This window comes from Neolamprologus brichardi, chromosome 17, assembly GCF_056152115.1.
Source record: "Neolamprologus brichardi isolate AB-2024 chromosome 17, ASM5615211v1, whole genome shotgun sequence".
NCBI classification, from domain to species: domain Eukaryota; kingdom Metazoa; phylum Chordata; class Actinopteri; order Cichliformes; family Cichlidae; genus Neolamprologus; species Neolamprologus brichardi.
In genome coordinates this window covers 32,136,627-32,160,001 of record NC_142120.1, presented here as the reverse complement: position 1 = coordinate 32,160,001, position 23,375 = coordinate 32,136,627, and the positions used below count along the sequence as shown (strand labels likewise).

The 23,375-nt window shown below is 42.3% G+C and overlaps 2 protein-coding genes across 4 annotated transcripts in view; one reads left to right on the top strand and one right to left on the bottom strand.

Annotated features, from left to right (window-relative positions):
- Positions 1 to 535: 535 nt before the first annotated feature.
- usp1 (ubiquitin specific peptidase 1) lies at positions 536 to 9,694 on the bottom strand. 2 transcript variants are annotated; one of them, XM_006803989.3, is made up of 9 exons: positions 9,501 to 9,694; positions 8,779 to 9,019; positions 8,304 to 8,448; positions 5,829 to 5,930; positions 5,266 to 5,447; positions 4,061 to 4,803; positions 3,601 to 3,759; positions 3,156 to 3,357; positions 536 to 2,930 (listed from the first exon to the last, which is right to left on the bottom strand). In XM_006803989.3, exons 2-9 carry the CDS (start codon positions 8,949 to 8,951, stop codon positions 2,129 to 2,131), a joined length of 2,508 nt encoding a protein of 835 aa, XP_006804052.2. In that variant the 5' UTR covers positions 8,952 to 9,019; positions 9,501 to 9,694; the 3' UTR covers positions 536 to 2,128. The 2 variants fall into 2 exon arrangements, with proteins under 2 accessions (XP_006804052.2, XP_006804053.2); XM_006803990.3 differs by having other exon boundaries at positions 8,304 to 8,445.
- Positions 9,695 to 11,633: 1,939 nt separating this feature from the next.
- Positions 11,634 to 23,375, top strand: part of kank4 (KN motif and ankyrin repeat domains 4) — a 77,481-nt gene continuing 65,739 nt past the window's right edge. The window contains exon 1 of one of the 2 annotated variants that reach the window (XM_087830947.1): positions 11,634 to 11,723. The gene's annotated coding sequence lies outside the window, so the exon portion shown is untranslated. Of the gene's footprint in view, positions 11,724 to 13,711; positions 14,016 to 23,375 lie in introns of those variants that run through there. The other variant, XM_087830948.1, reaches the window with a different exon arrangement.

Genomic DNA, 23,375 nt, shown 5'->3' with positions numbered 1-23,375 from the left:
AGACGACAAAAAGCATGAAGTTGGTGTGAAGGTAAAAACTTTATTGCTTTCACTCTGAAACCCCGCTATGCCACTTCCGCATAATGAGAACTGGAATGGTACAGTTAAAAAGGACACAAAAACACAGTAAGGGTGCTTTTAACCAAGCATTTCACTTTAAATAATAAACTCATCTTTGAAAGACAGGTGAAAAGGGTTTGTAATACTTAGAAAGACAGCTCATCAGACCCAAGTAAATCTCTGAAACCATCACTAGACCTGAGATGAACAAAGTTACCTTTACTGAGTTTTTAAAGCTCAATTGATGCACCCCCCCCCCAAAAAAAAAAAATCTATCACCTGCTATGCATGACTAATCAATAAATTGTCACAAAAGACTCAGTCCATCATAAACAGGAAAGTTACCTTACCTTACATCAAGTTAAAATGTTTTGTGTCTAGGCTGTTAGCTCAGATATGGAGCACATTAATGCAAAAGAGGAAAATCTATTTTTTTCTTCAACTATAGTATCTTAAATCTGTCATGAGACAAAACTTGATATTACATAGGTTTAATCAGAGGGATGGTGATTTGTTTTAATAGATCAAAATATAGATATGTATATACATCTCTAAATATAGATATAGACATACATATAGATTTCAAAACCAGCAATATGCAAGTACAAAACTGAATATTCGCTGCTTGAGAACTTCCATCAGTCCGGTTTTAGTCTTAACTTTGTTGTTTTATCTCTAATAAACTTTAAAAACTGTTCTCTCTCTTTTAAAGGAAGAATGGAGGTAGGTCATAAGCTAAATCATGGTCTCAGTGGGCAGTTTTTCCTCCCCATAATAACCATGAACTGTATATAATGATATTTATACTGTGCTTTTTGACCCTCCTTGCAGCATAAACCTGAACTACAGCTTAAGGAGTTTTAAATTAGAGATTCAGATCTTAAAATCCTGACTAGTGCAAACATCTCACTTGACAGTTGTACACTAAATTAGAGACTGACTGTTTTCAGACCAATATTTGGTCATTTAAAAGTCTCATATTCTAATATTTATTTCAGATACACAAAACAAACAGAATTCTCTAACATTTGTTATATGTAGTTAATTATTGTTTATGCTCCACCCGATTCTGTTCAATGAGCCTTTTACATTTGTGGCATCCCAATCACCAGCTGCCACAGAGAATCTGCAGCGCGCCCTCTGGTGGTCAGACTATACAGATATCAATCGTGCTCACATTAAATCGGTTGGGCTCTATAGTAAAATATCAAACAAGCAGTTTTCCATAACATTGTAAAGTGTATATTATAAAAATCTGATAGTTCACTGATAAAATCAAATTGTGTCCTTCACTCTGACAAATCTGACATCTGAGCCTGAAACTGTTGCCTGCATAAACCACTAGTGTCAACGAAGCATGTAGAAACTTTTTAATTATTATTAGACAGCTGAGTGTTTGCTGTAAATATTTGTTGTAACTAAATGAGTTTCTGAGAATCTGTCGGTTTCACTGTATAAATGCATCAGTTTGAGGCTTCAGATATACAGCTAAATTGTACAGGTTTCTATATAAAAACCCTCACAAAACAAGGGATCAGTTGATGGGAAAAGCTTCAGGGTAAAAACTTTTCTGATAAACTGAAAAAATAACATGAGAACATTTTCAAATTCAAACAGAATACAGACTGCTGCACCCAGGGGGGGGGGGGGGAAGTCAGTTTTCAACATTTTTACTTGATTAAATTTTAGTTCAGAGTGCTTTGCCATTTTGTAAAAAACAAACAATACAAAGTCAACATTGGAGAAAGACCAAAAAACAAAAATACACAACCAATCATCCCTAACGTACAGAAAATCCAATTGTCATTCAAAAAAAACAAAAAAAAACCAAACTTTGACCCCAACTGGGCATATCTGTTTAGAGTACCTGCACATGAGTGGATGAGAAGGTGGAAGCGCCTTGATCCCACCGTGGGGCTGTTGCAGGTTTAGTTTTCCTTGGCTGAAAAGTCACTTCAGTTTCAGTGTAAATGTGGCAGCCACAGTATGTCTGGCACTGTTTGAAGTATTGCAAAAACTCCATCTGTCTTTTGCCTGGGAGCTCAGTTTCCTGTAAGGTCTGTCGATTTCAGTGTTCAGGTTCAGGCATCCTTCTGTAGAACAGCAGGTAAGGTGTTGATGAGCAGCACGTCTCAGGAGAACAGGCTCGCAGGAAGTCCTCCTCCTCAAACAAACGCACCTCAGAGTCATCAAACAGCAGCCATTTCCCTTCATACTCCAAGAGGCTATTTAAAGCCTTCTGCTCTTTGGTCTCTGTGCTGCCACAGGAAGCCTGCGATGTCTCCTGTACTGCCTCGGGCTCTTTTTTAAGTCCAGCTTGAGTGTTTTGGCTCAAAATGTTGATGGTTTTTCTCCTATTACAACCCTCCGTCGAACCACTGCTAGCTGCTTTCTCTGTGTGTTTACTGCTGCTGTTCCCGAGGTCATAGCTGGACACACTCCTCTGGCCTCCCAAGAGTCCGACACCCCCCTCTGACAGCTTTTTGCTCCCCGATTTGCTGCTTGCCAAACTCTCGCGCCGCTGTCCTCTCGTATTCAGGCTGAAAGACACCTCTCCATCATCGTAGTCCAGCACCTTCTCCTTCACCAGAGCACCTTCTTTGTCTTCCTTCACCTCGTCCTCCTCCTTCTTCTTCTCTTCAGTTTTTGTGTCCTGCAGCCAGATCTTCACATCTGTTAAATCAGACATTCGGATGTAGGCAGTGTAGTGGCCACTGCTGATGGTCACACCACTATGCATGACGACAGCAAACAGCTGATAGTTTTGACCTTTAGTGGATGAGGACTGGGTACACCACTCCTCAAGGGATAAGGTCAAAGGAGTCTGTAAAGGAGTGTTCACTTTAGAAAGACCAGCATATGGGTCCAGTCTGGGAAGAGAGAACAATACAGATGTAAGAGTACATTTAGAAACTCGAGATCAAAGCAGTAAAAACTCATCTACAGCAAAGGACTGATTCTGTTTCTCCATGATGAGAATCTTTTTAGTCTAAGTATGTGGTACAGTAATCACTTTTTCAAACACTAGCTCAAATTCATTCCAGTAGAGTTCGTGTAGTGCGGCAGTGTGATAACTGAGACTTCAGTGGACTCACTCTAAACCGTTGGCGGAGAAGCGCTTTAGGTGAATAGTGATGACTTCAGGAGTCTTGTCAAACAGCAGACTCCTCTCAGCCTCTGTGTAGTGATGGCAGGTCTCACAGAAGTATTTATCCTCCCCAAAAATGCGCTCCACTGAAGCGAACTGAGATATGGCCCATTTCAGAGTCTTCAGCTCTGGTTTAGGGTCTGGTGAGACTGAAAAAAACAAGATGATAGCACATGTTTGCTTTGCTTGTTTTTATGTTTATGAGTTGCTTTGTAGGATGGAGAAAAGAAGATGAAAAAAATCTAAGCAACTTTTTCTGGCTTTCACTGACAAGACTGTCTTTCAGTTTTAGTTTCTGACCGTTTGAGATAAAAAGGGGGAAAATAAAACCCACACCCACAAAAAACCTCCATAACTACTATTTTACAACTAATAGTTGTAAAAATTCTCACCCTCAGAGAGGTCATCAGGGCTGCTGGGCTGGTCATCAAGCACAGGGACACTGATGTCCTGGAAGTCCTCTCTCCTCTCTGTGAAGCTCTCACACTCCAGACATCGAGTCCTCAGAACCAGCCGACCTTGGAACAAACGCTCCATGAGGCTCAGGCCCGCTGAACGAACATAAAATCCACAGTTAGTAACATCTATAACTATAAATAAATGTAGGCTTCTAATGCACGTCAAAGTACAAATTAAAAGTTAAAGTGAATGACCAAACATTTAGTCTGTCCCAACTTTTCTGCTTTTTTTGGGATGCTTATTCATTTAAATTCATTAATTGTGATATGGGGGCAAAAAGGCAGGAGATCAGTTAGGCTTGGGGCTTAAGAGGTTAAAGTGAGTCATTTCTTTCTCGACTAAACGTTATCTTCATAATCGCTGCCTCTTACGATGATCACAGGTCACACGTACCTTGATGTTTAGGAGCCTCGCTGTGTCCGGATGCATTTTGGCTGGACGGCTCTTGAAGGTTTTTCTCGCTTTGGTCGTGCGTCACTCCATTTTCCTGCTCTGTTTTGTTTTGGTTCTTCACAGTTGTGCAGCTGATCTTTCCCACGCTGCGGAACTTGGAGAAAATACTTGGCTGCTTTCCAGACGGCCTCAGCCAGCTCAGCTTAGCTCTCTTCTTCCTCTTCCCATCTGCCTCTTTACATGTCTTCTCACCTTTCCCCTCATCGCCGCTTCCTCCTTCCCCATTTGGTTTCTTCGTCTCTTCCTCACCTGCCGCCTCCTCTCCACCTGCCGCCTCCTCTCCACCTTTATTCTGGCTGCTGTCCATGGTGATTTCACTGGAGGACTTCCTTTTGGAGCGAGTGAGGGGTCTATTTCTACTCAGGTTTTCCTCCGCAGAATCTGATTTCTTAGACTTCAGGGATTTGGATTTTTTCTTGGCATTCCCCACTTCTGTGTCGCTCTTTCTTTTCCCGGCAACTTGACCATCCTCTTCCGTGGAAGCTTTGGATTCTGCACCAGAGCCGCCGGGCCCCAAATCGAGACCATTCTCGAGTTTAACTTCCGACACATCCTCCTCCTCGCCTTCTACTTTCAGCTCTTTCCTGATAGTATCACAGGCTTCCTGGATATATCCCAGAATGCACTGCAGAACTTCCTGAGCATCATGCTGGAGATAACCTTCGTACATGGGGTTCAGCTGCCTGCGACACAAAACCACAAACTTGTGTCAAACTGACAGAAAATGGCAACTTTAATGAAAGTGTTCAAAAACACAAAAGTAAAACAAAAGTGCCAATCTGGAGTTTAAACATGTCAGCACGCTTACTTTAAAAATGATTCGTAACCAACTCATCAGCTTGAGCTATGAATGAGCATTAATGATGACAAGTTTTTACCTTTTAAACAGCACAATAATGATCAAAGCTCCACGTTCATGATCTTACATGTGCATCTAACTGCAACTATGTGTTTAATCAATGTTATATGCATGTATACAATGTGACAATATTTGGGTGTTTAGTAACATTTAATATTCGAAAGCCATTAAGTCATCGTGTTAGAAAGAAGACAGCGTGGGTACAAACTGGTTACCTAGCAACACAAGCCTATGATCTAATAAGCAACTGGGTTACAAATATTTATTGAAACTGCCAAATCTTTACCTGAGCGTGTGCAGAATTTTGCGCGGTGGTGTGGCTAGCTCTCCATCGGTGAAGCTGTCAGGATTAAGCAGGAAGCTAGACTGCAGCTGCTCCACTGCAGTTATCAAAGTGTTGAAGCTCCCAAGAAGCTCGATGTGAGCTGGCAGAGCCTCCGGCACACCGTCTGACTGCTGACAGTGTGGCTGTAGGAAAATGACACAGAGTAAAAAGGTTACTGAAATATGCTTTTGTAGCTCAGAAGACAGACAGCCTCCTTTAATGCTGCTGCTTTTTTCAAAACTGTATATTTTACAATAAGAATACAGTGCACTGTGTCATAACTCTTTGAGATGAAGGCTACTGGACTTTTTGGTTCATGAAGGTTTTCACCTCTTGTCCAAAAGGCTTCTTCAGTTCTATAAACTTATGGGCAGTCCCACGTGATTAACTTTAAGCTCTGAAGACTAGAGAGCACTATATTGTTTAACAACTTTAAAATGAAGCATGCAACATCTCCCATCAGGGGAGTTAATAAGTGCTAAACTTTGGACCCACACTGTGGCTGTGATTTATTATGCACGTACCTCTTCGCTTTTCTCAGTTTCTTCCTTGGGTTTCTCCGTCTGGATGGAGAGATCGTGAAGCTTCTTTATGCCTTCTCTGAAGCCTGGGCAGTAATAAAGAACCTGCAGATGCAATCAGACATCAACACGTCATTATTGTGATTTTAAACTGGATGTGTTAACAAGTAATCCACACGTGGAAAACTCAAAGCATCTTCAAGTAATCAGGTTGTTAAATGCTGGTGATATTATGATGACACAAATAAGTGCGAAAAACGTGTCCATGACCTTTACAGTAATTTGTGCTTCAGTACTTAAAGTCCAACAGTAATTCCCATTAACCCACTAATGGTCACAGTGAAATATAATTTTCTTTACCGGCTCAACATAGTGGCACAAATCTGTTAAAAATGACTGTCCAAATATGAAGCTAAACCGTTCTGTTTTAGTCATTAGTCACACAGCTTCTTGCTTTCACATGTTGGATGCACTTCAGAATTATTCTAATTATTACAATAAGCTCTTTAGTCATCCAAAGTAATGTTAAAAAAAGTCCTGTTTAGAAACCTTAAAAAACGGATGGAGAGAAAAAGAATCTGGTTCTATACTATTCCTAACTGTGACAATATTTGGGTAGACCCTGTGCACGAGAAAATGCTAACTTCCTGGTTTGAGACCGGATGTAGGGTTGTACAGTTCTGGTAGCTTTACTTTGCGGTCAATCGCTACTGCAAAGATATACTCCAAAATCATGTCCAAAACTCGAAAACGGAAAGATCGCGTTACGTTACAAAGAGCAGAAGGTGGGAACACTCACCACTGTTGTGTCACAAAAAAATCAAATGATCAATTTTGATGTTTAAAGAGTTTAGATCGATCAGTTGTTTACGTCACTCAACACAAGCAGAACTGCATCACTGCAGCAGAAAACACATCGTCCACATTCAGAAGCACATCTCTGCATCGTGACTGGTCTTATGATTTAAACAGGCAAATGTTCAGCATTCAAACTACAGGTATAGTAGTCAAACCAGATGTTTCCCCCATTATGTCGATATCAGCTAGTCAAGTACACACCTACACAGCATGTTAACGAACCGTGAAAAAAAAGCCACACAAAAAAATGAATGATTGCTGGTAAGGGTTTCTATACATTAGTATTTACATTGGTCCCTCGCTATAACGCGGTTCACCTTTCACCTCGCTGTTTCGCAGATTTTTTAGTGCAAGTTTGCATGCTTTTTTTTTTACGTCACATTGTGTCCTGCGTCCTGATCGCTGCAGACGATCTCCTCCGTGCCGTCTCTCCTGTACAGTACAGAATCACTGCATCGATCGCTAGCAGTGTGACTCTGAAGTGCAGTACTGTATGTTGACGAAACGTTTTGCACCGTCAAAAAATAAAATTGGCTACTTGATTTCACCTATCGCTGGTTATTTTTAGAACATAACACCCGCGATAAACGAGGGACCTCTGTTTACAGATACTGAGAAATATAAAATTTGAATCTCTTTTCTCTTTTGCTCTGAGGCGCGGGGGGAAAAATATAGACAAGTCAATGAACATCATTTACAGATATATTGGGTAAATGCCCAAGACATCTATAGAAATGTAAATCACCGCTTGATTCATTCAATTGCTTAACTTGTTTTGGACCGTAAACAAGGTGCGAATAGGACACCGGAAACAAAGCTCCCCACAAGAGTTTCCGCACCGGAAGTAGCATATGCTAACGTGCACATAGTCTATTAAAGCAAATAAGTGCTACTGTAATTAAATATCTTCTATTAAAGCAGTGAGTACAAGAAAAACTGCTCACTAAACTAACTCCATACTTCAGAAAAGTGATGTGCCATCACTTGATTCCATTAGCAACTAGTCTTTAAGTGAAAACGTTGTGCTTAATTTATGCTCCTGAGATTTTGTCTGTTTCCAGAGATATTTACCTACAGAGATAGGTTTTTAACCACCAGAAATGTGCTGATTGGTTGCCAAGTGGGCCAGAACAGGGAAAGGAGTTTAAAAAAAATAATATAAAAAAAAAATGTATGACCAGTACAGTCAAAGGTTGCAGTGAATACTGTACATTGTTTACAACACTCAGTAGTAGCCTACAGACCGGTTGAACCACTTTTTTTTTTTAGCACTGCCTCCATTTGACTACAGACGCTCTCTGCAGGTAGGACAGTCCAAAGCTCCCCACAGACTGCCATCACACTACAACTGCTGAACCACAATTTCCACATCAGAAAATGTAACATTCCCGGCATCACAACAACATCCACTTCTGAGTGGGATAACACAGGTGAACAGGTTTGAGGATTCAATGCAACTTAAATCGCACAAGAACAAACCACACAAACTGTGAAGTTTCTGTGCAGTTTTCAACTTTTCCTTCAGTATATTTAAACCCATCCTACAATTTGTACTAAAACACTGGAACAAATGACATCTATTAATGCTGGAAATTAACTCCATCTGTGGTAATGGCTCACCTGTAAGATGCTGTTCAAATAGCAGGTATTGCCCAGATTGTTGAGCCCCACGAACGGCACAAAGTTCTCTCTCTTCTCGCAGGACAGGAGGAGGCTGGGCGAGGAAGGACACTGAGAAGGCCCGGGGACCACCTGATCGCAGCTGCTGATCAGTTAAGAAGGAAGCAAACAGAAACTCAGCAGCTAATAAGTTGAATTTCACAAATGACATCCACCATCGCGCGCACACACTGTTTTAAAATGATTACACTGAGATTAATGTTGAAGTGTAACCCCAGCTTGATTGAGATGAAGCCTACTATTAAAATCTAAGGTATCACTCATCCACACGTGCATTATCCTGCCCTCACAACAACAGTGGAATTCCCATGATTATCTGCATGTAACTGTGGGAAAACGAGTGCTTCGGGCTGCCCAAAACACATCAGTCTGGAAAACTATTTGTGTTTGACGCACACTGGTAGCAGAGACCTACCTTGCCTCAGGCTCCTCTGGCTCACATGTTTTGGGTTCTTCTGTCTGGGGTTCCGAGAAATCCAGAGCCCGCTTGGTTTCCTTCTTCTGGAAGAACTTCAGAGAGAGTTTACTCTTCTTCACTGGGCTCCCCGGAGCCGCTGATACCACACTTTCACCCTGAAGTCCTGGCATCTTTCCTCCCGGTACCTTGAGGGCGATTTTTCTTTTAAATTCCTACTGAGACGCAACAGCGCACCTCACTGGTGAAAAATGGAAACACACAATGTAATTTCAGCGGGCGCCATCAGAGTTCAACGAGAACGAACGTAGCTGCGCACTTAAGTTCACGGTCCGCTATTGTGTAGCTACACACGGACAGGTTCAGTCCAATCAAGCACACACTTCTCAATAATACAGTCGAACCGGTTATTGACCGCACCACGCATTATGTAACATGTTAGCTGGCTAACGCTAACTTAAAGGTGGTACTTTGTTTCAGTCCCACCCACAAACAACCGCTCTAGCACGGCTTACGTTAGCAACTGTTTTCGCTTTAAATTACAGGGTAGCAACAAATAACTTGCTGTTTTTGAGCACGTTGCGCACATCACAGCGACAAACTGGCTCGAGAAGGTGCGGTGAAGAAGTGGGAGGAGAAAACAGAAAGCACGCCGTTTGAAACTGTTCACGGCCAAAAAGGACTTCTTTGAAATCCCAGCTGAGTCGAGAAACAAAACTTACCCGAATGCTTCATTCCAGTTTAAGTTTGATATTTTCCATTAAACATCCCGTCTCGAAATGCTTTACGGAGTGTTTAACAATTCAGACGGTGCAACAGAAGTTGGCGCTTTTTCCTGCTTGAAGATTCGCTGGCCGCTACATCGCCGGCAACGCTCGGATATCGCGTCAAAACATCCGGCCAGAATGTTTTAAAAAACCGGTCACGACTAAGCTTGAAAATCATCAGGTGTTGCCGAACATTTGGAAATGCGTGCAGAACTCTGGAAAATTCTATACCTGAAAAGATTTACATGCCAGATTTCAGGCGAATGTTAAGACAACTATTTCGGCTAGGCCCAACCGGCCAGCTCCAAGCGCCATTCTTGTAGTCCTTTCTCCAGCTCCTTCAAATTAAAAGTCGTGCTAAACTTGAACAGTCATTTCTCATGTCTCACTTTTTTTCCCTTTTGAAGTACTAAGATTTTAAATACAGGACATTAAAAAAAAAATTAAATATTTGCTTTCATTAAATGAATGTAAAAAAAAAGTATACAACTCATCAAGGCTTCCATGGAAGCCAAGGGCCACAGAGGCTTTCAAATTTCAAGTTGAGACAAGCTGAAGCTGGTCTATTGTATAAGAGGTATAATTTGGGAGGCTGCGCTCTATATTTCTTGAATCCTCTTCACACTTTATATATCTGACCCAACAAAAAAATTGTGATTTACAGAACAACGGTTAACATAGACTCAGATGTTTATATAGACAATATAAAACTATTAAGTAAAAAAACAATGAGTATGAACAAAAGTGGGTCCAACAGCAAAAAAAAAAAGAAAAAACGATTATTAATTACCTGAAAAAAACCCCACGAGACTATAATAGTATAGTTATATAATAGTAAATTGTGAATTAGGCTCAGTCATCCAGGTAAGAAAATCCCACAAAGTTGAATCTGTTGATCTGGAGGTACGTTTCAGTGGGAAAAACGTTTCATTTCCCATCAAAGTGACGTTTTCAGCTGACTGCAGGTTTCCCCAGCATTATAAGCAGTTCATTTGCATGATGACTGAAAACACCCACTAATGACTAACAATAGGCCGTTGATCAATGATCACTGAACCACTGATGGGCCTTACTTCACCATTTTACTGCGCTGTTTGTGGCTATTCTCCAATTCTCTGTAAATGGTACTCATGCCACTGATGAATGGTCATGACAGTTTGCATATTAATGCTCATAAAACTGAACTCTGGGCCTGTCGGCTGTTGTGCTGTGCTCTCATTAATGATATCAAGTCATTGTGAGACAGAACCAAAATCCTGTCACAAGGTAGAAGCTGCAATAAAAAAAGTGACTTTCATATATATAAGAGTCACTTTCAAACAGGTAAAAAGTGTCTGACATTAAAAATGCCCTTTTCCAAGACAGATCTGGAAAGCAGAAATTGCAGCAAGTTTAACATCCCAGTTCTATAAAGATATATTAAGTGGCTAAAAAGAAATGGATTGATTATAATGTAATTACAATAATTGAGTCAAAGATACTTGCAGACAGGCAAGTATCTACAGCAACTACAGTCTATTAACAATATAAGCAACGCTATTACGCATAAAAAACATATAGAATTGAACTAGATCTGACCTTTTTTGACAGTTGACACTTTTTGGCACAACAGGGGAAATCTGTAGTCCTCCAAGTTAGGAAATTACTGCCACCAGAAAACCGGGGTTGATTTTCTGGGATTAAGTGAGTTAGTTCAGCTTGAGTGGGGATGAGATTTTTGCACGTACCATTTAAAGTCAGATAACAAACCAAGCAAGTGTCCTACTAAAACCCTAAGCAAGAACATGGCAACCACCGACTTTCATTAGCCAGTTCTTCTTTTATTTTGAAAAAAGTAAACGGAAGTTCATAGTTTGCTGCTGTTAAAATGAAACTATTTTTTGTGTGGAACCAAAGTATATTTATGGACTTTTGTTTAATAACGAAGCTTGTCCCACACCAGCTGGTCATAATTATATTTAAGGAATCCATTTACATGTATACATAATACATAAACAGGGAGAGAAACCAAAACGCTTATTGTACAGGCACTGTACAGGCACTACCCGCTTTGTACCAACAGGGGGCGACATTATCCAGCCGAACGGAGGTCGATCTGTCCAGCAGTATCATTCCCTCCTTCACCGGAGCATCTCATCGTTTGACAGTCTCCGAGGCTATTCCTCCGCGACTGTGACGGTAAGACACTGTTTACGTTTCCCCTGCTTGCAGCGTTAATTGATAAACCTAAATCTGCCCGAATAGCCGGGCCGCGAGTGCGTCTAGTTTAATCTTCTTTACAGCTTATTTGTATCAGTTGCACTGTTTTGCTTTTACAGTATTACGGAGTGCTTTGGCTGGCGTGTTTTTTTGTTTTTTTTGGGTTGTTTTTTTTTACGATATAGAAAGGATCGCATCACCTGAAAGCGGCACAGACATGGTGTTTCGTTTCATCCCTGCACGTAGTCAGTGCAGGCATTTGTCAATACGACGCTATGAAGGCTGGACGATCCGCTGCTGCTGTTGCTACAGCTGCTGCTACTGCTGCTGAAGAGTGGTTGCTTGGTCAGCAGCAACGTACCGATGGACACAGAGCTGCTGTGCCTCAGCTTCCAGAAAACCTCAGTGGCTTTCAGGCTGATGGTGGAAGGATGTTGCAGTGAGGATGCTGATGCAGTAGTGGATGGGAGTACTTTAGGGGTGCTAAGACTTCCTGTGGGACTGTAGATGATGATGCCATCGCCATCCTTCAGTCTGATGGCTCAAAATACTCTTGAGTCTCCAGCTCTGAGGTAGCTTTAACAGCAAACCTCTTAATTAACTTACTGTAGCCTACCAGAGTCCCACACTTCACTTAAAGTGGGTTCAGTTTATCCTAAATCACTCTTGTGGTGTGACTTCATTACAGATCAAACAAGCAGCTAGTGATCTCTCTTTAGATTACAGGAGGAGGGCCGGGGAGGGGAGGTGTTGGATATGCTTTCTCTCTCACTCACCATTTAAATCCTAACCGGGAGACTCACATTCAGGAGGATTACTGTGTTTCGCTTCTCTCATCACCTCCTTATAACAGAATTTTATAAAGAGGGCATTGCCAGGTCACCCACATGTCAAGCTGCTGTATGCTGAAGGGTCAAATGTACGCAGGGCTTTATTTTCCGGTATTTCAGACGCTGAATGCGATAGCTGGAGAGATCTGTGCAGTGAAATGTTGGTGGCAATACTCTCTCTCACCGGAGAGACTTTCCATTTTTAGAAGGCATAAAAATGACTCGAGGAACAATGATAAGGGAAAAAAAGCTTCTCTTTTACCTGGATGTGACACATTCAGGTACTGTTTATGGGCCAAGTTTACAAGAACTTGAGCAATGAGGTGCTTGAATTATGCAAGTGGCCTTTATCAAGGTTGGCCTTGTCCCACGAGGCCCAAAGCTCTAGTGGCTGGAGCGGTAGAGGTGGGTGGTGTGGCGGGCTTAAAGCCCATGAGACAAAACAGCCCCCCTCCTCCAGCCTCCAGCCTGGTTCTCTCTCAGGAACTGAGCACTGGTAGGAAAATGAAAGCATGCTGAACGACAGGCAGTGGTGAACTCCAAGAATGAGAAGCATGTCCAAGTCTGCTACACTTGTGTGCACACATGTACTCAGAAATGCGATGAAAAACAGAGACTTTTCTTTCAGCTTAGAGCAGCTGGAACAAAGAAAAACTGGAGCGCGATTCGAAAAAAGCAAAAACACAAGCATAAGTGAACAGCTACGCTTCTCACTTTTCACGTGTTTTGCATCCTGTCTGAGAGGGTTTTATAAGGATAAGCAGAAGAGAATGGATGGATATGTATATCTGCTACACTATGACTATAACTGTTAATATCAACACTTTATTCCTTTCTCACACAGAAAGTAGTTTAATGTGTAAGCGTGTCAGTGAAAGTAAGTTAAAGCGACCCTTTATAAGTATGTATGTGTGCATAACCCTGCATGGATGGATATTTGCATATATCAGATCTGATCAGATCTCAGGCTGCACATTATCCCCCCCCCCTCTCTCACTCTCTCTCTCTCTCCGTGTATACTTGTGAGCATCTGAGCGAATCCCGTTTGATGTATGCCGAGGAGGTGGGTGTATCCAGCCCAGCCGCTCTGATGTTGGGAGGCAATAACTTCCATCCTACTCAGTCTGCTCTCTACTCTCACTGCTCTCCTGTTTCAGCCAGTCTGTCTGCCTCCTAGCGTAGTACTCTGCTTTCACTCACCATTATTCATCGCCATCTAAGGATATATATATATATATATTTACACAAACCCACAGAGGCAGACGGAGCACCTTCCTAACGGACCCGAGACTTTGCATTTGGCTGATAGAGATATAAAATATACACCACCCTGCAAAGACATAAAAGTTGGGCTCGATAGCAGTTCTTCTTAAACTGACATTTGTTGTTCCCCGCTACTACATTTTTTCCATCACAAAGGATTTCACAAGCAGCTGCTGAGGTAAGGGAAAGATAGATTTTTCTCCGTTTGACTGTTTTTCACGTGCATTTGTCCCCTGGTGCATCCTGGTCTTCCAGGTTCGGTGCTTGGCAACTTGAGAACACGTTTTTTTTTTAGCATGTTGTGTTTGATCAACTGATTATATTTATTCTGGGCTTCTCTCTGAGCTCACGGATCTCTTAGTGTTTGTGTTGTAATCAGATGAAGCAGTCCGGGCATGCACATATATCTGTGCTAACAAATGATATCTCTTTGTTTATCATTACTCCCCCTACCTGCTGATTCTTCCTCTGAAGTGTTTTGTTAGCAAGGGCAAGCATCAGTAAAACTCACTGCTGCTCCAGCTACCCTCTTTCAGCTGGAGCCTGACATGTGCACATATGTGTGGGGTTACAATATAAGCACGCTGTGGTGAAGTGCTGCAACTAGTCTGTAACAGAAGGAGTAAAAGCGAAGGATGGTTGTTGTTCGGAGTGATCATATATGCAACTTCTGCTTGGTTGCCTCTGCATTCAGTGTGCCTCTCTTTGCTTTTCCCTTCCCTGCCCTCTCCCTCCCTCTCTCTGCTCTCTTATGGTCTGCTTGTATTCACAGTCTTGGTCACTGCTCTGCTTGCCTGCCACAGACCATTGGCCATGGTTGGATGGCTAACCGCAGGTACACAACATTAAAAAGGCAAAAAGTTCCTATTTCGCGGGGCATGTTTGCAGGGTACCACTTTGTGTGTGTATGTGTGTGCTATATGCTGCATTTACTGACTTTTGGATTTCTACTCCGTCGCTCAGGTGAAAGGGCACGCGGTTGTTAGCACATAACACACATTGTCCTCAGAGATACAGCTGACCTGCATTTAGTCCTGGCGCGTGTTTGTGTGTGTGTTGTGTGTTTATGTTTTTGTGTGTCAGTGTGATTTCCTTGGAGGTTCAGAGAGGTGAGTCATACCAGCTCAGAGGCTGGTGGCTGTAAGAGTCATTCGGTGTAACGATGCCTTGATGTGCGATTTGCAAATTGACACTGTCTGATGGAACCGTGTATCTGTGAAATGCCAACTTTTCAGGAAATGAAAGCAAGCAGAACTGCCTTTTTAAGCTCAGTCGTCATTCATTTTTAAGGCTTTCTAGTGCAGCTGGAAGCGGTTTTGTCATTTCAAGTCTAACAGAACTTTCTCCACACAGAGGGGTTTGTAGTGTTTTCAAGCTAGCCGAGAGACTGTTAAATAACATTAAAAAAAATCCAAATGTTGAATATCTAAGACGTAAAATAAAAGCAATCATATTTAACATAAACAAAACAAATACTAACAGCACACAGAACATGTTTTTGTTGATATCTATAACCCGCAGCCGGATCATAGCAGCGTGGTTCTTTGATTGGGAGTGTCTGCTGAAATTCTTCAACAGCTATTTGTTGGATTCCCATGAAAACTCGGACAGACATCTATGGTACCCTGAGGAAGAATCCTGCTGGCTTTGATGATCGCCAGAGTTTCCCTATGAGGCTGTTGTGAAGCTGTGTAAAATGTAAATATAAACAGAATGCAATAATCTGCAAAACTCATAAACTCTCAGCCATTTTTACCTCTGTAGCATCTATTTTTTTTAACAGCAGTTTGTAAATGTCTGTGCTGCTGTTTAATATAAATATACAAAACCTTCCCTGAAACTGGCGGCATCAGGATGGGAGCATGTGTTGATCTTAAACCTCACATTTTCATGTAACTTTCAGCACTGATGGTGCATTTTATCAGTTTCATAGGCACTGATGAACCCCTTTACCATCAGAGAGGAAGACCTTTGAACTGAGTGTTATGGAGGACTTGGTGCCCATGTTTTCCAAAAAGAATTTCACATTTTGATTCATCTGGCCACAGAACAGTTTTCCACTTTTTCACAGTCCATGTTAAATGACCTGTCCAGAGGAGACTGTGACCTTTCTGGCCACTTGTGGCTTCTACTTCTTTGCATGACAGAGGTTTAGCCTGCATTTGTGAATGGCACCGTAAACTGTGTTTGCATGATCACAGAATCATGCCCGTGTTTAATGCTGTGTCACCCGAAGGCCCGAAGATCACAGGCATCCAGTATTGATTTTCAGCCTTGGCCTTTATGCAGATATTCATATTATGTACTGTAGATGATGAGACTCATGCTTACATTGATAAACATGATTCTGAAATTGTTTCGTAATGTGAAGATTGATGAGTCTCTGTCCATCTTTGCTTCTGATACACGCTGCCTCATTTTATATCCAATCATATTACTGACCTGTTGCCAGTTTAGAATCAGAATCAGAATCAGAAAGGGTTTTATTGTTGAGCAGGTTTACAACATTAGGAAATTGCTGCGGTACTTAGTGCAAAACATACTGTCGGATAACGCTTAAATAAACATAAAAATACAGATTGTGTCCAGGGTGAGAAGGGTCAGCTGTGATCTGAGCTGCACGCCCCAGTGTCCTGGAGGTGTACAGGTCCTGCAGAGATGGGAGTCTGCAGCCAATCACCTTCTCAGCAGAGCGCACAACACGCTGCAGTCTCTGTTTGTCCCTGATAGTGGGTCCAGCGTACCACACGGTGATGGAGGAGGTGAGGATGGACTCGATGATTGCAGTGTAGAATTGCATCATCGTCCGTGTTGGCAGGTTGAATTTCTTCAGCTGCCTCAGGAAGTACATCCTCTGCTGGGCTTTCTTTATGACGGAGGTGATGGTGGGCTCCCACTTCAGGTCCTGGGTGATGGTGGTACCCAGGAAGCGGAATGAGTCCACAGAGGTGATGAGGGTGTCAGTCAGGATGATGGGGGGGGGGGGGGGGGAGTGGGGCTGTGTGCTTCCTGAAGTCCACAATCATCTCCACTGTCTTCTGGGCGTTCAGCACCAGGTTGTTGTGGCTGCACCAGGACACCAGACGTTCAACCTCCCTCCTGTAGGCAGACTCATCCCCGTCCGAGATAAGTCCAGTAACGGTGGTGTCATCTGCAAACTTGATTAGCTTGACAAACTGGTGGGTGGAGGTGCAGCAGTTAGTGTACAGGGAGAAGAGCAGAGGAAAGAACACAGCCCTGAGGGGAGCCGGTGCTGATGGTCCGGGAGTCCGAGACATTCTTTCCCAGCCTCACATGCTGCTTCCTGTCCGTCAGGAAGTCAGTGATCCACCGGCAGATGGGATCAGGCACATTCATCTGGGAAAGCTTGCCTTGGAGATGGTCTGGAAGGATGGTGTTGAAGGCAGAGCTGAAGTCCACAAACAGGATCCTGGCGTACGTTCCTGGGGTGTCCAGATGCTGCAGGATGAATTGTAGAACCATGTTGATAGCATCACCTACAGACCTGTTGGCTCTGTATGCAAACTGCAGGGGGTGCAGGAGGGGGGCCGTGAGGGTCTTGAGGTAGGAGAGAACCAGGCGCTCAAATGACTTCATGACCACAGATGTCAGAGCCACAGGTCTGTAGTCATTTAGTCCAGTGATCCTTGGTTTCTTGGGGACAGGGATTATGGTGGAGGACTTGAAGCAGGCAGGCACATGACATGCCTGCAGTGAGGAGTTGAAAATGCCAGAAAACACTGGGGCCAGCTCGTTTGCACAGTGTCTGAGGGTGGCAGGAGACACACCGTCTGGGCCAGGAGTTTTTCGAGCATTCAGACTCTTAACTGCTTCCTCACATCTGCTTCATGAATATGAAGGGTATTAACTCAATTAGCTGCAAAATGTTCCTCTAGCTTAGGTCTACTTCCTTTGCCGGCCTTTTCTCACCACCTTTTCAACTTTTTTGAGACATGTCACTGTCATCAAATACCAAACAAGATAATATTTTTCATATAAAAGCAAAATGTATCCGTTTAAACATTTGATATGTTTTCTGTGTTCTACTGTGGACAAAATATGGTTTCAGGAGATCTCAAAATCTGTACACTCTGTTTTTATTTACACGTTGCACAGCATCTCAGACTTTTTGGAATTGGGGTCGTACATTTACATTTTCTGGGGTGAACTAAAAACAGCTTGAAGGGTAAACTGGCCAAGTTTGGTCTTACAGTGGAAACCAGACGCTTTAGAGACCAAGCCGTAGGTAGAACTGTAAAGGAAGGCCTCAGCAGCTTAATCTGATGGAAAGTCTATTGAAGCACTAAAGCAGACACACACACACACACAGAGACCCTGGGCCCACCCAGAATGTGTAGCCAGTTCAGTGAGCATTTAGCATGGCTGCTCTTATGCAGAGCAAACACATGGAACCGTGAACAAAATCATGCTATGCTTTTCTTTCCTCAGCAACCCTGTCGTGTTGTCTGGGTCGTGATGATAATTATTTCAGTTTATTATTCTGAAGATAGCTTCCAAACAAAGAAGCAGCTCAAAATACTTCACACGGCACACGACACGAATCCCTCACAGCGTCATCGCAGTGATGTGTGTGCGGGTCTGGTGTGTGTAGAGCAGAATGGGCAGTAATGTGCATGGTGGGAGTGTGCGTGAAGTTAGCGGGTGCCAGTAGATACCAGTCTGTGCCCTGGCTGAGTGCCCGGTGCTCCCATGTGGTTTATGTTCTCCAGAATTTCACATCCAAGTTCAAGTTCAAATTTTATTCGCCATATGCAGTGGCAGGTTGCCCTGCAGTGGAATGAACCCGCCCCCCGACCATACACACACAACACAGACATCACATGGGGATACAAGTCAGAGAACGGTTGCATTACAGAAAAAACACTGAAATGTACACTACAATGGGAAAGTACAAGAGGAAAAAAAGAGACCTCTACTCATGCTGGGCTATAGGAGGACAGCATGAGAACAGGAAACAAAAAAACTGACCAGTGACCAGCAACAGGGTTGGGTAGGGGATAAGGAGTAATCCCAGGCAACACAGCAGCCATCCTGCCACTGCACCGACTCTCCAGCGCGGGCCCAGACCTGCCTCGTGTTCCAGTGACTTTTCCGAAGACTTCACCGAACCCACAAATGTCTTTGTTGGCCCACACAGCGTGTGTGTGTTTGTGTACAAATGTGTGCATCAAATTGATTGCTTAAAAGGATAAGGGTGTCTAATTTCATACTGTAGCAAACAATGCAATGCAAAGACAAAACAGAGCCAGGAACAAAAACAAAAAGAATCAGTTGAGTTTGTGTGAGCTGTCAAAAACACTTCCTTTTATGCGTGTTTGAGGTTGAGCCAATGCAGGGGGGCACAAAGTTGATTTTTTTTATCTCCACAGTATTCAAAGTGTTTAAAAAAGATGTGCTTTCATCAAACAAGTGGCAGAATTGTGGGTAAGGAGCTTTAGGGCTTCTTAGCACTGCTGTGGGAGGGAGAGGGACTCCTAAGCAGTCAAAGAAGCCAAAAACCCCTTGCTGTGAATACACACTGATACAGTACACAAGCACTAAGAGTTAGAACGCACACACATGCACCAGCTGAATGAACGCCCAGGGACAGCACTACTAATCTCATTCTCTGTTGACATACTATTCCTCAGCTGTGCCACGCTTTCTGAGCGCTCTCTCGCAGCGTGTTGATATCCCGACGCTGGAGGTGTATTCCCTGCTATCAGAGTCAGCAGAAGGTAAAGTTCACAGAGGGCCAGAGGTGTGTGTATACTCTGTGCCCTCAGCATTTCTGATCTGCAAACCACAGCTGTGCACAGACTGCACTATTTTACAAAACAATAACTCTTTGCAAAAGTTTAGATGAGTTAGCACTTCAGCTGCCTTTAGTAGCAGAGTTCATCTGGAGCGCTGCTGTGAACAGATTAAGAACAAATACATTAAAAATTCAGACGTGCCCATAAAAAAAAAGATAAAGGAAAAAAAAAAGGATTTGAGAGTACAAATAAAATGAAAAATGTGCAACTTTATCAACTTTGAAAATGGAGACTTTTGTAGAAGTCAGCACTTTGGCCGCAGACGTTCACGAATTGGCTGAGGTGGATCCAAACCATTTTTGGACACAAGCCAGCCATGAAGTCAGCGCCAAGGTAGGCAGATTTCTTTCTTTGCCCTGAAAGCACGTTTTGTGCTTAAAGGAATGTTAGCTGGTGTAGATCTGTGAGCAGTCTAACTACAGACTGAAACAATTTGCTCTATCAGTGTGGGTCTTTTGGTAAACTAATTGAAGCCGTTCAGATCAGTGTTATTCGTATCAACGTCTGTTTACAGGCGCGACTCATTGGTCACCATCACTCCATCACAGAGTATCACATCCCTGGATAAATCCACCATTAGCTGTTTTATGCTTTGCTGGGATATTGTGCAGATGCAGATTATTAGCGATTAAAGTCTGGTATTTGTATTTCCAGTGCAACTCCCTCCACACATTGAAGAGCCTCTTTTTGGTGATCAAGGCAATCTGCAACAGATTCAGTGCTTTGCAGAAAGCTGATGATTCATCAGACATCTAACATTTATGCTTTGCTTTCTTTTGTGCTGACAGTCATACCTGACCACCCCTTCCTATGCATGTTGTGACAGTAGCTGTGTTAAAGAGCCTGCTTTTAACTTCCCTTGTTTGATTCCATTCTCTTTTTCTTCTTTTATATCTGTGCCATGGTGATGTCAGTTTCAAACTGAGATCTGAAAGGGTTTCAAGCTGTTGTTAAAATTTAAATAACATTATTCCTAAGATGATCTTTTTTTTTTTGTAATATAATCTTTTCATAGATATATGGCAACAGGAATTAGTCCAGTCCTGGAAAAACAATGGGTTATGCGAGCATTGTTACTGAGCTTCACAATGGTGCGTGTGTTTTTGTGGAGTTTCCATGGTGGATGCCTGAGTGGGTGAGTTTAGCTGGACAGGGGTCACTGAGGTGGGCTGCAGTTCTTTGCTGAGTGGGACTGTGGAGATCAGAGGAACAATACAGTAAGGCTTGTTCTTGTTCTTTGGTTTTCGGGGTGAGTGGGGGACACTGGCCCTGGTTTTCATTTTTCAGCAAGACGACACATTCAAAGCGTTTCACAGCACCGCTGTCCTCCACCCACCTCACCAAATACTTACCCATATTTTTAATTGTGCTGTATTTGCTGGTACGGGCTGCGAACACTGCGGGATAAGGTTTCTAATGTTATCAGAAAGGAAACAGAAGTTTTCAAGTCATTACAACACTGCTGGCAGCAATAAGAGCTTTCTAAACAAAATACCTTATAATGTGATCATATTATAAGTAAATGCTTAAAGCGATTATCAAACTTAGGCACTTGCATTTTAGATTCACCCCCTCAGACGTTGATGATGTACCTACCTTGTGATAAAAAGTGAAAAAACATACAGATGGATTTTCAGGTAAAGATTCAAGGTTCAAACCAGCAGGACATTTCTCAAGGACCAACAATGGCTTTGTCCATCCTTACATTGTTCCCTCCCTTAAGTATCCCCACCACTGATTCTTAATGGATTCCTGGCATTGACAGGCAGGAAAAAACAGAGTCTGTCGTGAGTGGAGTCAAGACTGCTGAAGGGAACGTGGGACTTCCTTAATGGAAATTTCATTGCCAAATACTGTGTTTTAATTGGCTGGATGCAGGAGGCAGGAACTTCCTGTTGGAGTGTTGTTAGAAGTAACCACTCCCTGTGAAAGGCCAAGGTTTTGTGTATGCATGACTTTATGCTCATGTGTGTTCTAATCCAGGAATAATGTTTTGTTGTTCAGAATATTTACTTATAAGATGTGTGTGCATAGAAATCTTCGCTGTGGATGCACTGTGAAGTTCTTGGGAGGATTGTGTTTTTGGTGTGCACAGCAGACACTGAAATAGAGCAAAGCTTTCCATCCACTGAAGTTCAGCTGCTATTATCACGTGACACACTCTACTCTCTGAAACATGAATTGGCCTTTGATTGCATTGCATAATTTGCAGTACATGCTCTAGTGAAGCTGTCTGTGCAGCACATGCACTGCTTTACCACTCAGTTTGCAATTACTGATGCCACCACATTAACCTGTAATTGGCAAGATGTGTAAAAAGGGCATGAAAGTGTGTGGCATTTCTGGCATTTGCACGTTTTATATAAATGGCTTTTATACAAACCTTTTCCTTTGATTTGTATAAAAGCGGTTGCATTTACATGTGTATGGGCAACGCTTACAAGCGAGTACCGTATATTTAAAGCCTGCTCTGAACCTTTCGAGCATGTCATGGATCTCAGTCTCACCCAATCAGCCACCTGAAGGCTGTGATTATATGTTTTCTTCAAATAGAAGTTCATTGCCGTCACTTCACAGCCTTCACTGTGCTGCACTTAATGTATGCTTACATTGAGTGATGCGACCAGTGTTTAGACTTCAATTATCAGCTGTCTGTATACTCTGCATCCACAAGTTTGTTCCATGTGAGCATGCTAACTGAATTACATTGACTCCTACTGCTCTTGCTGACAGCATGAATGATGAGGAGGGATTATGGGCAAACCACAGCTATGCAGTAGAAGAGTATATGGAAGGATACGGTTGTGGTCAAAAGTTTACATGCACTCATCATGGGTATAAATTTGATGGTAATTCTTGGCTTTTAATGATTTCTTTGAACCATTCTTTTTACAAGGTGGAATAACTGTACAGCATACATCCCTACGGGATCAAAAGTATATATATATATATATATATATATATATATATATATATATATATATATATATATATATATATATATATATATATATATATACAGCCTGACTAATATTTGGTTACCTTAGCAAGTTATAATTCTGTCTGGATATTTGGCAAATATTTGAATTGGTAGGTTGCATTTAAATTCGTTGGTTTTCTGACATCTTCCTAGCTTTTATGCGTAGTCCACAAATTTTCAAGAAAGGTTGAGAATGGGGCCTCGGTAAGGACATTCCAAAAACTTTGTCCAAAACCAATTTTGAGTTGTATTTGGGATCATTGTCACACACCAGAAACGCCTAGTTTCAACCATCTAGCTGTTGTGTTCAGGTGAAGTTGAAGATTTTGTAGGTAGTCCCCATCCTTCATTATTCCATCCACTTTGTACAATGTACCAGCACACCTAACAGCAAAACTGCTTGACCGTTGGTACAGTTGGTACCAACTGGTACCAACTGGTTCTTAGGTTTGAATGGCTAACCTTCCACCTCTGAACATGCCATTGTGGCTAAGTAGCTCAATGTTTCTGTTTCTAAACATCCTAACCAGTTTCCTCTCATCTGACAGTGACAGTTTGGATCTTCTTCCAGACCTTGGCACACATACAGTTGTTTAAACCGTTGATCCTGGACTCTGCATCTTTTTTATAAATAGCCGATTAAACCCTGATGAGTGTACGGAAACTTCTAACCACAACTGCACATGATTTGAATATGTTGAAGAGTATCAGAGTTTAATTTTTCCTTAGAAGATTGCAAAGT

Coding starts and splice junctions, on each gene's coding strand:
- usp1 (XM_006803989.3), bottom strand. CDS start 8,951: ATGCCAGGACTTCAGGGTGAAAGTGTGGTATCAGCGGCTCCGGGGAGC. Junction 5,931..8,303: donor ATTTGAACAGCATCTTACAG/GTGAGCCATTAC, acceptor TTGCATCTGCAG/GTTCTTTATTACTGCCCAGG. Junction 4,804..5,265: donor AAAATTCTGCACACGCTCAG/GTAAAGATTTGG, acceptor TTTGTGTCGCAG/GCAGCTGAACCCCATGTACG.